Source organism: Acomys russatus, chromosome 2 (assembly GCF_903995435.1).
Source record: "Acomys russatus chromosome 2, mAcoRus1.1, whole genome shotgun sequence".
NCBI classification, from domain to species: Eukaryota; Metazoa; Chordata; class Mammalia; order Rodentia; family Muridae; genus Acomys; species Acomys russatus.
The window spans coordinates 92,587,393-92,604,200 of NC_067138.1; the positions used below are offsets into that span (position 1 = coordinate 92,587,393).

General features: G+C 42.5%; 1 protein-coding gene across 1 annotated transcript in view; it reads left to right on the plus strand.

The window, feature by feature from the left end:
* Adamtsl1 (ADAMTS like 1) overlaps positions 1-16,808 on the plus strand; it is a 915,031-nt gene that overhangs the window by 857,506 nt on the left and 40,717 nt on the right. Inside the window, exon 22 of the mRNA XM_051163985.1 lies at positions 6,237-6,365. Within this exon, the coding sequence (XP_051019942.1) occupies positions 6,237-6,365 (129 nt within the window). The remainder of the gene's footprint in view (positions 1-6,236; positions 6,366-16,808) is intronic.

Below are 16,808 nucleotides of genomic sequence, written 5' to 3' on the forward strand. Positions count from 1 at the left end.
ACACTCCGAAACACAATTCCAACGAGTTCAATGACTTCTACCCAGAGGGCAAGTCAGACTGAAGAGCAAAGGGAGGAGGGCAGCTAAGCAGCCATGCATAAGAAAAGAGGAAAACTATGCAAAACATAAAAAGCAGGTGTCAGACCCAGAAGAGTATTTCTGAAACAAGAGTTTCTTCAGTTAAGGAGGGACAAGAGCGGCGAGTGTAGAATGTCCTGCCTCTAAATGGTTAAAACAAAATTAAATCCATTTGACTTACAAAAGATTAAGGTTTAGGTATATGAAATGATCTCATGTGGACCCTTATGTCCCCAAGGTGCTTAGTAAATGAATCTTTTGTATTGTGTTTTATGGTCATGCGCACGCACTGCTCTGTTCCCCCCCACCCCCATCCCCAAATGATAAAAAGCCTGTTAAAGCGTAGCATACCGAAGAACTCCACTTCCGGAAAGAAAGCTTAGAAGACACAGTTGTGCTGTTCCCTATGCCTCTGGCTAAGTGCAGTTAAAACCCCTGACCATTGTGTGTGCAAGTACAAGGTTGAGAACTGGAGAAAAAAAAAAAAAAAAAAAAAAAAAACGAAAGCTAACTGGCTAGAGACCTTGGAAACTGAGGGACAGTTCAGCTCACACAATTGTAGATTTATTGGGCTTCCTTTTTGCCTCATAAACTCTAAACTTGGAGCTAAAGAATGGAGCTACCACGAAATACCAATGAGTATGTGAGAAAGAAAAAAAAATGTCTATACTAAAAGCTTGTTCTCTCTAGCAAAAGGAATAGGAAGGAGACAACATGGCAAGGCCGATGTTTAGAAAATATTGCTGAGCTCTGACTGACATCACAGAAACACTGTGAGCCATACAACATTGTAACACAGGCTGGTTATGGAGCCTAGACTCACTTTCCCTCATGGAGGTGGTCTCACAGAAAATGAGGCATTTCATCCCTACTGGGAGCTAATGAGAACATTTGGGGAGCCTGGACCTCCACTTTCACCCCACAGAATTCTTCTTCCTACAGACCCTTGAGAATCAGCTGTTTACCACCTCCTAGGAGCTGTTAGGGAGGTGTGATTGACAGTGACGACCAAATGGAGCTCCAGAAAGCCCACCCCTGCCCAGCAGCAATGAAGAGACCCCTGACACAGGAAACATGAGAAGTCAAGCGAAGAAGCTTCCGTGTCCAAATGGTTCCAGAGAAAATGGCTGAAACACTTAAAATAGAAGAGTCACATAGAATATAGGTGTCATGTAACAGAATACAAAAATACCTGTGCTGTTTTTTAAAAATCATTCCTCACTTAAAAACTCGCTTTCACTATCTTTACTCGGTATAGTGATGGACGATGTAGCCAGTGTAATGATGTAAGAAAGGAAATAAGAGACATATGAAGTTGGTGAGACTGGTACTTGACCTGACTGGTGCTGTGGGGTGGGGGGGTAGAGAGGGGGCAGTAGTATGTAAAAAGAGCAAACACACAAACACAGGTACAGAGAAGCAAGAACCCCTTGTGCAACCCCAACTATGCAAAGCAATGCAGAACCACAGGGATTCTAAGATTCTAACTAGAGCTCAGAAGGAGCTTAGCTCTTTCTTCTCCTTAGGAGATCTCTGTAGGGGAGCAGTCACCCGGGAGGAGGAAGCTATGGTTGCTGGTTTTTCTATACACTGTCAACATTAACAGTCAAACCAGAGGAAGGCTTTGTCATCCCGCTGAGGCTCTCCCGGGGGGAAGGCTTTGCCATCTCCCATGGGTCTGAGGCACTAAACTCCTTGACATGGCTTCCCATCATGGTAAACAGTGCACCTTCTCTCAGAAGGACTGAAGAAAACCCGGAAGAAGTTCTAAGAGTCTAAAAAAGGGGCCTAGGACAAACATGCACCTGAAATAAACAATGAAATTTGAAACACAGTATTAGTCATCCCTGAAAAGAAATAACTAGGTCAAAATCCAACAGAGCACATCAAGATTTGCATCCTGGAAAGATAAGTGGGCATATGGTCTTCCATGGATTAAAGGACACAATAACACAGAGATTGGTTTTCCCATAATATATATAGCCCACATCCCTATTTTCTGGCATATGAGACGACCTCCAACTTTAACCTTCCCAGTTAAAACATAGTTTGGAATATACTCGCCATATAAGGCTACCCCTCTTCCAACGCACACCCTGTGCAGCAAACTTGGGCCACAAACTCTATATTTTAACTGGAAAAGATAAAGTTGGGGATCATCTTATATGCCAGAAAAATATGGTATATAATTGATATAATCCTGATCAAAATAGACTGCATAAGTGTGGACAAGTTGGTTTGAAATGACTGAAATGGTGCAGTAGAGTAAGTGCAAAGGATAATAAGGCGGGAAGCATCAGCTTGCCAGACCGTGGTAATATAGTTAAAGTAAGTGGGGCTACATGTTACTGTCAGGAGAGAGAGGCAATGAAACAGTGATCCCAGAAGCAGGTCTGCACAGACATGTTCAGCTCATCTTGACAATGATGAGGAAGCCATCCAAGACAATGATGAGGAAGCAGAAAAGATCGCCTGCTGATAAAGCATATCAGAACTCTGGGCAGCCATAGGCTAGAGACAAGGAGACTTTATCTCAGTGGCATGCCTTATACAAAAATCAATCCATTTATGGGTAATACTGACTAGAATTTTTAATAGCTCTTTTCCCCCAGTATGTTTTTTTAATCTTAATGCTTGATGGAGTCACAAAAGTTTGATTTTTGAAAAAATGGTATTAAGTTATTTTAAAATCACCAATCAGGAATTTCAAGTTTCAAAAGCCAATAAATAATTGATTTCCTGATGTAAAAATTACATCTTAGACAATAAAATAATCCATAAATATTTTTAAAACTGACTGACTCAGTGTACCACTAAGCTGAATATAAAACTTAAACCATAAAACTATTAGGAGAAAATATCATAGGAAATTATCTTCAGAATTTAGATCTACGTAAGTAGTTTCTGGATTTGATATAAAAAGCATAACCCATAAAAATGACAAATTAGATGTTACCAAAGTTAAACACTTGGGTCTGTGAAAGGCCTTGTTAAGGCGAAAAGGAAAGCCACAGACTAAGCACTTGCAGAGCCCCTGCCTGACAAAGGAATAAATACATCTAGACTATAAAGACCTCTTAAGATTCAACAGTAAAATAGGTAGTGGCTGCAGTTTTAGGATGCAAGAAGACAGCTACAGATATGTCACACTGAAAATGGGGAAACCGCCTCAACAAAGTGCATGAGTGTGACCTGGAGGTGGTCCAGCCACCCTCACTGCAGTACCAGTCACTGGAGTCACTTCTGCTTTGGGGCAAGGACATCCAGGTCCATGTGAAGATGGCAGCCATGTGGCCCAGATTTATGCTATTTCACTGCTTTGTCCCCAAAGCCTTGGTAGCTTATCACCAGAAATATGCAGATGAGGTATTGAAGAAGGCGATCAGAGCCATCCTGACCCCATATGACCAGCATCTGTTGGCAGCAAAAGGTCTGGGGCCCCTGGTACCTGCCAGTGCTTGCTGCCAGAAATCCTTCTGATAAGCCCATCATGAGCATCAGGATGCACTGTGAGATTTTAGTGTTTAAAAAGGAAAAGAATGAATGGCAGAATAAATAACACAAGTACAGAACCCTCAAATAGGACGGGGAGTTCAGCACTGCAGCTTCCAGCTAGTGCCTGTCAGTTCTTCAGGGGAAAGTGCACCCCAGCTGCAGCAGAAATCATTTCATCTCAGCTGTGGGATCAGGTGCCGTTCAGAGAAGTGACTCCTGGACACGGGGTGCCCTTTACATACCTGCCTCTCAAGACTCCATTCCCTAATGGTATATAATATTTATATCAACTCAGTTTTCTGTGCTTCTCCCTGCTTTTATCCAAACTCTTTGGAGGGAACTTGCCACAGTCTACTTGTGTTACAATTATCATTTGTCTACTTGATTCTAAGCTCTGTGGAGCCCAAATTATGCCTTTTTAAGGTCTCCTTTTTCCCGCTTACATCAAGATTTACCTGGAGAAGATGTATGCTAAGTAAACATATGCTAAATGGGTGAATGCTTTTAGAATTTTGCCATAAAAGAAGGAGGGGTGAGGAACTTTTAAAGCCACCACCACAAAAAGCAACCATGCCTCAAGAATGGTGGGTCCTGACCCTTTGACAAACCTCTATTTTCAACGGTAGCAAAATTACAGTTATGAAGTAACAACAAAAATAACTTTATGGTTGGGGGTCACCACAAGATGGGGAGCTGTATTTTAAGGGTCTCAGCATTAGGAAGGCTGAGAAACACTGCTTTAGAAAGAAGGGAAACGGATATGAAGATGGTTGGCCTCTGGTGAGAAGGGACATATTACTGTGGGTGGTTAACTACATAACAGTACAACTGACTTGTTGTGAAACAACAAATAGCTATAGATGCCACCTAGGAGACTTGAAGAAACATCAAATCTCTAGACCAGGATTTCTGGTTGACAAGGATTCTTGAAGGTGACAGTTGTAAAAATCTGGACCAAGAGGACAGGTCAGCATATAGTAGGAGAAGAAAAGTAAATCTAGCCAAAGTCTTTATTCCTAGCAGTCAGAAAAGGCTCCACATGGATAAGGAAGCCACTATGGAGCACCAGTGGGACCACCCCATGCCTCAGGGCACAGCCTGAACCCCAGGAAAGATGTGAGGTATGCAGAAGGAATTATATTCCAATGAGAAAGGGAGAGCTGGCTGTGGCTGTGCCGTGTTGCTGTGTGTGGTGACATCTGCACATTCTGCCCCTTTCTATAATGCAAGAAAATTGTCACAAGGAGACAGTGAAGAATGCCATCTATTCAGAGTCACCTTTCAAATATTTACCCACAGGAACATTTTAATAGTGATCGTTATTTTATAAAGAAGTCTTTACTGTCAATTGAAAAGGAGGAAAAGAAAGAATTGGTTGAAAAGACTTCTGTTCCCACTTCTCCTGGTAAAGGGGGCACTAAATATGAAGAGCATGCCTGCTTCAGCACAGATGCCTGTGAGACAATTCCTTTGCTACCTTTGATTACCAATAGTTTGAACACATGGTGTTATACAGCAGATAGCTCAAGCATTGAAAAAAGTTTCAAGCCTGCAGTTCTAATCTTTTATTTCTGTTTTAATACTACTACCTACTAAACTTCTGGCTATTAACTTCTGAATTCTCAAAGAGCACGAATAGATATTTCACCAAAGAATGTGCATGTGGTAAAAAGGCGAGAGATGGTCGACCGCATCAGCCATTAGGGAAATGCAACTTAACCACAGTGAGATGTCACTGTGCAGCTATCCATGCAATGAAAGAAATAAAATGTGCTGAGGACGGAAGGAGAGGAATTGTCGTATGACATTTAAACTGCATTCCTACACATTTATGCCAAAGAAATGAAGACAGATGTCCCCACAGCTACCTGTTCCCGAGTGCTCCTAACAGCTTTATCAGAAGCTGGAAACAACCCAGATCCTCTACAGCAGTTGGACAGCTAAGCAAACTATGGTTTCCCCGTGTCATAGAATACTACTCTGCAACAAAAAGGACCACACCATTGAAAAGCGCAACCATAATATGATGTAAGAGCTGGGAACAGTCTCTAGAGAATTCTGAGAGCTGGCAGGGAGCCAAACAGGAGAAGTGACCAACTGTGCGATTGCATTTACACAACTTACTTCAGCTGCTGAAAGCAAGGAAATGAAAGCCATGCTAATGGTGGCCAAGGCACTTAGGAGGAGCTATAGATATCAGGAGGGATGCTTGTAGGGGCAGACGTGCTGTGGTTCAACCACGTGAATGTCCACACTGAGCTGATGAAGTTGTGCTGTAGTTTCATAACATGCTTGAATTATGGGAGAGCTGGATACGGCTCCCCAGGACTGCTCTGTGTCACTTCTTACAACTATGAATCTAGAACTCTCTCAAAGTAAAAATTAAGCCCTTAAACCCTGTCTTTTATATTCAATTATTAGAAAGTGTATGTTAGCCTCACTTGGGTACCATGTTCTTATCTTCAAACTCCTCAATCATGTTCTTTCCCTGCTAACTCTATGGTAGACACATGAGGCAACAGGTAACAAGCTCCAGATTTTTCGAGGTAAAGCATAGTGAGCTATGCCTGAGGAGGACATATGTCATCTGTTGGTCTCCTGGTGTTTCAGCACCTCAGTCCACCACATTGTTAGTGACAGCTCATTTTCTTCCTCATCTCCAGGAAAGCCACTTGTGAAAACATCTCGAGTGACTGTGCTCAACACAGAGAAGCCTACAGTCACAATGGATATCGGTGGGACCATCAGAACCATCCAAGGAGTGAATGTGACAATCAACTGCCAAGTGGCAGGTAAGAAATCCATTCCTGTGTTGATCCATTCAACACTGATGGAACCATAGGAGAGGCTGGGGGATACAGATGCAAATTAGACACACATTCTCCTCTCAGGGACTCCGGAACTGAAACACAAACCTCATTCAGAAAGTGAGAAGGTGTTGGAAAGTTAGAAAGGGGAAGCTAATTCTGCCTAGGCCTAGTGGACTAAAAGAGACATTAAGTTTTTAATTATTTGTATTAGACAAAATCATACTTGTGTACATTTATGGGGTATACAGTATGATATAACATTTGTTTGTTTGTGCGCCCATGGCAGCAGTGTTTGTGCTTTGTTTGTTAAGGCAGTCTTGTTATAGAGTAAGGCTGGCTTAGAACTCACTATGTAGTTCAGGCTTCAAATCCACGACTTTTCTACAGCAGCCTTATAAGTGTGCATCTTGGTGACATATGCTGCTGGATTTCTTTGTCTTGTTTTATTTTAATCTTAATTTTTCCACACTAACAGAATGTAGACATGCAATGTGGTAGAAAAATAAAAAGACCATGTAAATTTTTCTGAAAGCTAGAAAGCCTGATGCTGTCCAAGGAAGAACATAAACTTAAATCTGCATGTAGAGGGCTTAAGTCTTTACAAGGTGGGTGGCAAATGAACCATGAGTGACCTTAGATAACTGGCCAAGGAATCTGGACAAGAGAAAATAGAAAGCCATTCTGTTTCAGAGTTGGGGAGATGGCTCAGTGGGTAAGAAAAATGTTTGCTATACAAACAAGAGAATCTGAGTTTGAATCCCCAACACCCATGTAAAGCCCAAGCATGGCTGCACATACCATAGCACTGATGGATGGGAACAGTGGGTCCCGACAGCTCACCTATCCAAAGTGGTAAGCTTCTACTTCAGTAAGAGACAGTCTCAAGAAAAAAGGGGAGTACAGTAGAAGATATTGATGCCTTCCTCTCTGAATGCATGTACTAGGTATGTACACCCTACCATGCATGTGCACAGTTACATACAAAGAAGGAAGGAGAGGAGAGAAAGGAAAGGAAGGCTTCCTTAGGAAGGACATGGGGAAATGAGGAAGACATTAGGAAATAGAAGGATCACTTTTGCTCGTATCAGAAGAATTACTGTTGTGAAAAAGAGTCATCTGCCAAAAGCAATCTATAAATTCAAGGCAAGCCCAACCAAAATTCCAGGACCATTCTTCACAGAAATAGCAAAAAATATCTTAAAATCTATATGAAGGCATAAAGACCAAGGGTAGTCAAAACCATACTGATCAAAAAAAATAATATTTCTAGAAGTATGACCATGCCTGACTTCAAGTTATACTGCAGAGCCATAGTAATAAAAATAGTGTGGTACCCGCACAAAGAGAGACACACTGATCAACTAAATAGAACCAAGGGGCCAGATGCAACCACACATTCCAACAAACATCTGATTGCTGAAAAAGAGCTCAAACAGACACGGTAGAGAAATGGTGCTGGGAAAAGTGGCTGTCAACATGGAGAAGAATGAAACTAGATCCTTTCTTCTCATCCTGCATAAAATTCAACTTCAAATAGGTCAAGGACCTTCACCCAAGACCTGATGCCCTGAGAGTGCTAGAGGGAAAAAATGGGCCATACACTTTAACACATAGGAGGACTTTCCGGTAACACAGGAAAGAAGAGCAACACTAAGAAGTGAGCTCTCATGAAACCAAAAGGCTCTGTACAGCAAAGCAAACCACCAATCAAGTGAAAAGGCAGACCATGGAGTGGGAGAAAATCTTTGCCAGCTCCATCTCCTCTGGAGGGTTAGTTCTAGGTCATGCAGAGAGTTCATAAAACTACACATTAAGAAAACACTCAATCAAAAAAGCGAGTCATGGTTCTGAACAGGGAGTCCTCAAAGGAAATGCTGATAAACATTTTAAGGTGCTCCATATCATCGTCCATCAGATTAAAACGTCTGTGAGATTTCACCTCATCCCAGTCAGAATGGCGATCATCAGGAAAGCAAACAATGGGAAATGATGGCAAAGATGTGGGGAAAGAGGAATTGTGTTCACTGCTGGCAGGAACTTAAGCTTGTGTAGCCACTACAGGAATCAGTGTCGAGGTCCCTCAGAAAATACTAGAAGTAGATCACCTATTTGACCTAGCTATACAACTCCTGGGCATATATACCCAAAGACCTCTATATCTTACTACAGAGAGATTTGCTCAAGCAATTCATTGCTTCTTTCTTCACAATAGCTGGGAAATGAAACAAGCCTGGATAAGCTGATGGATAAAGAAAATGTGGCATATAGACACAATGGAACTTTATACAACTCTAAAGAAAAATGACATTTTGGTATTTTAAGGAAAATAAATGGAACTAGAAAAATTAGATTGAGTAAGATAACCCAGACTCAAATAGACAAATGCTGTATGTTCCCTCTCATGCATGGATCTTTAGGTTTGCATGCTAACCTGGAGTACCTATAGAAATAAGGGAATCAGGGCGAAGGCCCTGGGGTGAGAGAGGTCTTAAAGTGGAACAACAGAACATAGATGATGTAAAAGCAAAGGAGCCTTTAGGAGCAGAGAGCTTAATCAGGGAAAAGGGAGGCAGAGGAAGAAGGAAGTAGAGTTGACCAAAACTAAGATTGTATGAAAAGGCAATGTGGAAACTTACAACTGTGCAAGCCAATTTAAAAATGTAAGTTGAGAGGGAGAGTTACAGCGGAGTGCTTCTGAAGGATGCTGTTCTTGAAAGCCCAGAGTTAATAGACAAAGACCCCAGGGTCAAGTTAAAGATATCTCCTAATGAGGTGGTCAGGGAAGCTCCAGAGGCCCCAAACCAGACAGGCTCTTGCCATTCTTCCTGGTGGCCCACTGGAACTACATGATAAGACCCTGTTACTAAAAATACGACATACCTTCATTGCAATGTATACATAAGTTGCACTCGAAATAGTCTAGAACCAAGATCTTTCGTGCATGTGTCACAAGACAGATAAGAAGCCAGGGGTTCTCTCTACACAGGCACTCTGCACTTGGTCACTATGCACATAGGCCTCGGAGAGGACACAGGTCATTGTGCTCCTACTGAGTACTGGAGTTGGTAAGAAGAGAGACCAGCAGAGGAGCAGACAGTGGAACACGGAATAAGACCCATGGTTCTCAACCATAAGGTCATGACCCCTTTGTGGGTCAAAAGACCCATTCCACAGGATCACCTGAGAACATCTGCATATCAGATATTTATATTTCAAATCACAACAGTAGCAAAATCACAGTTACGAAGCAACAAAATAATTTTGTGGTTGGGGTCACCACAGCATAAGAAACTATATTAAAAGCTCACAGCATTAGGAAGGTTGAAAAACCACTGCCTTAGACATTTGAAAGAGATCATGAATACCAGATGCCAAGTCAGGAAGAAGGTGGAGAACCTGTGACATGAAGACAATGGGTTTTTTAATATTTTCTTTTATTTTTTTACTTATACATTTATATTATTACACATATGTAAAACAAACTACTTATAGCAAGAAGAACCATGAAACAATCAGGAATTATATAAATGTTACATTCATAGTGTTTTGGCTATTTGTATTTGGCAGCCTTGAAGAAAACATCTTTCCTACTTTGATGAGCAAAACTCTCTGAATATAAATCAATATCTATCATATCTCATCATTATGAACTTAAAGCATCTATCTAGACCTAAAAACATCTTAAACCCTAAACAACTACGCTTCATTGTAAAACTAAATTATCTGGTCTTCAACCCCATCAGAGACTTGAGAAGGAATAAAATTGATTACCTGAGTATGCAGGAGGTGCAGGTCAGTAGCTTCCCAAATGAGAAGATGACAGAGACAGTTTACTACCTGAACAGTCACCCAAAACTCTCTAGAATGGTGGAGCATCATCTTCAGGCTTCTGGCCCAAAACATCTGACAGATATATTTGTGAGGCAGGAACTGTTGAGGACTTGCTTACCCTGTCTTTGCAGAGCTTGGCCATTGACTCTGCCTGCATCCAAGCTTGCCCATTTTTAGCCGGAATTCTGTCTGTGATAGAGACAAGGACATTTTGCTCTGTTTGCCACATTTGCAGCCATCTCCATAAGGAGGTTCTTTGATGCTCAACATCCTCTTTGAGGTAGGCTGGGTGCTGCTAGGAGTTAACCTGTGTCATTGTCAGTGAATCTGAAGACAATGTTTTGACCCACTGTAGTGGCAACCAAAACCTAGTCCCCTGGACCTCACACAGAAGTTCACCTGATAGCCTTTGCCTAGCTGTGAGGTTACAGTTGGGTTTGGGTTGGGTTTTGTTGGGGGAAGAGCATGCATGTGTGGAAGCCAGCCAAAAGCTCGCATTGTTTTATCACTCTCCACCTTAATTGTTGAGACAGACTCACTAACCCTTAAGCTCTGCATTTAGCTGCAGATCCTGGAGCTCAGTGGCCTGCCAGCCTAGCTGAAACAACATAACCGACATTTGTTTTGCTTTTACCCACAGAACCATGTCTATTAATCCCAATTAAAACTAAATCCCTCTTCGTGCCTTGATTGTTATGCCTGTTGTTAAGTTGTTTATTTATGCAAAGTGGTTGAGGGAAATCCCGGCTTTGATGTAATTAACCACAGAGAAATGGCCCTAATTACATTCCTAGCCAAAGCTCTGAGAACACTGCTAAATGTGACACAGCTTGAGAACTAATTTCATTGAACTGCTTTGGTGCTCCTCTGTCTCTCTTCTCCTCATCATCTCCCCTGTGTCTCTAACTGGGGACTTACTGGCCTTCTGACAGGTTGGGTCAGATTAACTAAGTCTTAGTAACGTCATCAGTGACTAGCAACGCATTAGACATCCAGGCCCTTGTCCAAAAAGACACAGGAGTGACTCCATAATGACTGGTTGAAGAAAGGCTGTCTGTCAAGTCCATTTGCAATTCTCGCCAACAGTATCTAATTGAATATGTAATCAGGGTTAGGTCAGAGGTCTCCTAGTCCAAGGATACACAGATGGTAAAACTAACCAGGAGGCTCACCATCTGGGGAGAAGAGAGGTCAGGAAACACATAATAACACAGTACCGTACATAGGGATGGCCTCTATTCCCATATTTCATAATGGCAGGGTGGCATCAGGAACTACAGAAAACTAAGAGAAGGTGCTCACTGTTCCCCCTCTCCCAACTTCCCCACAATGGACATTTTAAACATGGTACCTTCATCCCTGCATCCCCTCCGCTTTCTTTTCCACTGCCTAATTACCATGTGTCTGTCATGAGCCTAATTTTAAAGGATATATAAAAGTCTATTTAAAGAACATATCATACTTTTCCTAGACTGCCTGACATCCTCACATGCTTCAGCCATTAGCAGTTCCTCATTAAGGATTTTTTTTTTTTCCTCACACATGTGCTCTCAGCTTGTAAAATGCAGCCTCGCACAGTCTTCCCAAGCTTTCCACATGAAAACACATTAAGCACTGAGTATGATGGGGCTTCTTTTTTTTTTTTTTTTTTTTAAGTGAGCCAACCTACTCCTTCCATCCTTATGATCATTCTCAATGTGGTAAGAGTTCAGCAAACTAAGGAAGCAATCAAAGATCGATGGAGGAAATAGTGTGCAAACGGCCGGAGGCAGAAAGAGCACCCTGCCTTTGACAAAGGGACCTCTGGCTGATGCAGGGGTTACGGCTGCTGTATGAACTATGGCTGGCAGTGGCAGAGATAAAGAAGGCACCTGAGGCTGGGAGTAAGAAGCAAGCAGGAACTAGATCTCTCACACACACCCATAGATCGTACTATAGTTTCGGTTTTTATCCTACGAGCAAGGGATATTCCTGAAGGGTTTGATGATGCAATGGGACTGGTGGTGTAGACATAAGTAGTTCTTGAGCCAACTGAGAGTGTATCGGTTAGGTTAGGTTAGATTAGGTTAGATTTCAGTATAGAGTAAATCCTACTATCCCCCAGTGTACAATGGTTCAGATACAATAGATTATCAGGGCTTTCTTAAGAATTTACAGTGTTCAGCTGGAAGGCATCTGCCATCACTAAATCACTGAGGGTCATGGGATGCTGGGGTCTTCATTCTATTGAACTTCTAAGGTCTCCCTGGATGTGCATCCTCTCCTGTGAACCAGACAAGGGAAGAGGGGTGAAAGATCCTCAGGAAAGCTCTTGAGGGGCATCAGGAGGCACTTAGTACTTTTCCACTTACCTTAGTCCATGGCCACTGACAACTACAACAGATACTGGGAAATACTCTCCTGCAGTATTCATTTTTAAAAAGATATCTGGGGAACGACTTTCTAGTGTGCCACAGTTCATGAGGAAGACTGAAAAGAAGGTTGAAAGCATCTTGTCGAAAGCTCCAATGCTCCTTAGACTGGTCCCCAAAGCTGACATTTGAATTACTGTATCCATTCTCTTTTCTTGTACCAAGCCAATCCCCCCTTCCTCTCTCTTCTCTCTCATCTCTCTTTCTCTCTCTCGCTCAGAAATTTCTAGAACATACAGTGTAAAAGTACACCTTTAGATGCCCCACCTCAAGGTGCTGACAAGCTGCCATGGTGCAAGCAGCCCTCCAAGTATAACAAATGGTCCAGTTAGCAAGAATATCCTGTCTGGGATATTAAAGAAGAAAGGGATATTATAGCATCATGCTTCCTGGCAGCTCAGTGGAGATTAAAGGCACCAGTCCTTGTAATTGGGTCCTGTTACCAGTCATTCTGACTAGACCCATTTATTGATCCTTCCAAGGGAGAACACTGTGTTGCTGTTAAGAAGTGCCACCGGGGAAGGGGCTGTAAAGCAGACACAGGTTGGTTTGCTTCCCCTTTGTAGACGCAAATAAGAGCCAGGAATTCATCATGGAGCCTGGACAGGTGACTGGTCAACAATAAAGCTCCAGACTGCCTTTTGTTGCAAAGTGTGTTTTCTGCCATTTCTCAGGAAACTCTCTCTATAGAGCATGCTGGTGTGTTACAACAGATAAAAAGGAAAGAGTGTCCAAATCATGACTGACCTGTCCAACAGCAGATAGCTAACTCAGCCAGCTCTTGTAGCTTCTAGAAGCACCCCTCCTCGCAACAATTTTGGTGCCTCGGTGGCCAAACCAAAAAAAAAAAAAGGATATAGCGTGATCATATTTAAAGATTTAACAGTTTAGAAATAACAGCAAGAGGTTGAGGACTTGGCTCAGTGGTAAAGCACTTGCCTAACAGATGCAAGGCTCCGGGTTCGGTCCTCAGCTCTGATATATATATCATATATATTACATATATTATATGTGTGTATACCATATATATATATATATATATATGTATGTATATATATATATATATATATATATATATATATATATATATATATATATATATATGAAAAAACAAGGTAACTAGAAATCACAGCAAGGCACATCAGATGTTCTCTGCTATGACAACAGGCTGTGAGGTACTTGTTGAGAAAGGGGTTCCTGACATTGAAGGTGTCTCTGTTTAGTCCTCTGCCATTAGGGCAGAAGGTTAGTGACTGGCCCAGGGACAGGAAGCAGCAGGGACCAGGTTACTCTGCTCTTGAGTCATCATTCATGGACCCAAACTAATGTGACAATAGGCAAGATTCTTTTTTTAATATTTTTCATGTTTCTGTGATATGTGTATGTGCGTATGTACTCGCGTATGGGTATATCAGAGGCTAGAAGTTGATGCTGCCTGAATTCCTCAGTCATTCCTTTGCCATATATTTTGAGATAGGGTCTCTCCTTAAGCCTGGAGCCCATTAATTTGACTAGACCAGCTAGCCAGCTCGCCCTGAAGATCCCCTGTCTCCACTGCCTAAGCTCTGGAATTACAGATAGGCTACCACAACCACCCTGTCATCTACATAGGTGTTGGGGATCCAGCCTCTAGTTCTTAAGCAGAGTAAGCACTTTGCCCACTGAGCTATCTCCCCAGAATTCTTACTCTCTTTGAGGCCCACCTGCCTTCTTTGTATTATGGAGCTCATATTAATACATGCCCTGTTGAGATCATTATGGAAAATAAGTGTTTACTTCTATGTAATGCTTGGCTTAGAGTGAATGCTTAGTATTATTTTTAATGACATCAGTGGACTATTTTTGTACAGATCATTACACTCCCAGTGTCAAGGTATGCTGGACATCAGGATTGGGCTAGTATATCTGGTACCTTTCCAAGTATTTCTTGGCACATCTGGAGACTAATGAGATTCTCTAAAGCATAGCTGCCATCCCTTAAGAGAGAGATGGCTCTGGCTCTCTAGTGCCTTGCTGGTTTGTCTTCCTTCCATATTCTTTGTTCATAATGTCAAAGCCAGTCATGGAAAGGCTGGCTGTTGCTCCAGATATCAGTATAGTGTCCTTTTCTGCACCAAGGTTCACAGCCCCAGATGAGAAAGCACCCAAACTGTGGCAGCAGCAATAGTCTATTGACAAGCTACAGGAAATTTTGAGGAAAGTCTGCTACTAAACAGACCAGGGAATGGTTTCCATATAGTCCTCTTCTCTCTGGGAGTGTATTGTAAAGACAGAGTGACGTCCCCTGCCCATCGCTGTCGTGACCATTTCCATTTCTCCCATGAACCCTCTGATATCACCAGAGAAACCATCCCTTCCAGGGAATAGCCAATCTTGCCCTCACAGAGAAGCCTGGCTTTATGGGTCACGAGGCAAGGACTAATACAGGAACAGGACATTCTCAGTTAGTTCCTGGAAAAGTAAGAAATAGCTAGCTCCCTGGCCCCTCTAAACCTTGGCGTCTCTGCCTTCCCCTCTTTCCTTTCCTCCCTCTGTCGTGTATCTGTCGCCTTGTCTGCATCTCTTAGCTGAGCATATAATGCCACAGGACCATTTATACACACACATCTAGAAATGGAAGCTCTGGGTCCCGCCGAGGCCGTCATGGGGGTGCTCACTCCCCTGCTCACCTGAGCGGCTCTCCCTCTGCACCAAATGAAAGGTTCGTGCCATCTGATTCCCTTGCTCCTCTTGTCTTTCTTCAAAAGAGCCTTTTGTTCCCATTGGTGACCAAAAGGAAAATGTGCCCACTAAGTGCTACATGAAAGCAATTCAGTGCAGGACGAGAGAATCCTCATAGAAAAAATTTATAAAACCCCATTTTCCCCCTATGCTTTTGAAATAGAAATAACTAGATTTTTTTTTTCCTTTCAACTCCTTTTCAGGAGCTTTCCAATAAAAAAAAAAAATTTTTTTTTTTTTTAATGTGAAAATTCAAGCTCAGGGTTCAAAGGCCTAGCTGGGATGGGCAGACATCATGATGCGCTTGCTCTCCCTAGTGGTGCTACAATGGAAACTCAGCTCTTCTGACTCTCACCTGCATCTTTTCTCAAGGTGTGTCTAGAGATGCTCTCAGCATCTCTCTTATGGACTCAGGCCTTGTATAATTGTGTCTTTTCCTAGGGTGACAAGGCTTCAGTGTCCAAAACAGAATTCTTTCCCTTTACCCCTACTCTTCTTCTTAGGCAATTACGGTAAACAGTAGGCGCACAGGTAACTCCCTGAGGAGGTTAGAGTCCCTAGTTGTGAGCTGTCTGTTGTGGACAACACTGCCTTGTCCTGAGGACAGAATATATCCCTAGATCTGGGAAATCACTAGACTAAAAGTCTAGATCTTTGGCTTTTCTTGGCATTGACCCCATTTTCCAGTAGTTGACATTCTAAACATTACTTGCATGCCTGCTGCAGAGTTCTATGAGCAAACTGGGCTGGGCATCAGGCTGCGTGGTGTAAGAGTTGAAGCCTCCCCTGCCTAGGAGCCTGGCAGTCAGCAGCCCAAACCCTTCAGTCTCCCAACTCCCTCAGAGCCTGTCCTCTTGTGGAGTCTCTTCAGAAAGCCACTTAGGAACTCTTGTCACAAACTCTGGACTGCTTACCTAAATACCAGCTTCAAGGAAACTTCCTGAGGAGCCCAGGGTAACTAGAGAAGAGCATCTGGCTTCCAGGGATGAGTACCCATCCCATGACTGTACACAATCTCCCTGACACTAACAGACAAAATGTAAGGCTAGAGAGTGGAAGGGCAGGGTCTTCTCCTTTGGTCCATTTTTCTCTCCTGCTACTGATGTCACCATTTTGTGTTCTCTTTGTTTTGAGAAGATAGTCTTTGTCCTGGTCATCTTTCTGGCATGAAAACAACACACCCAAGATATCAACTCATAAGGAGAAAATTTCTGTTGACTCACATATTTTGAGGCATCAGTCTGTTATCAGCCGGTTTCTTTTTTTTTTTTTTTAATTTATTCATATTAAATCTCAATTGTTAGCCCATCCCTTATATCCTCCCATTCCTCCCATTCCTCCCTCCCTCCCACTTTCCCCCTACTCCCCTCCCCTATGTCTGTGACTGAGGGGGACCTCCTCCCCCTGTATATGCTCATAGGGTATCAAGTCTCATCAGCCAGTTTCTTACACTGAGGCTGAA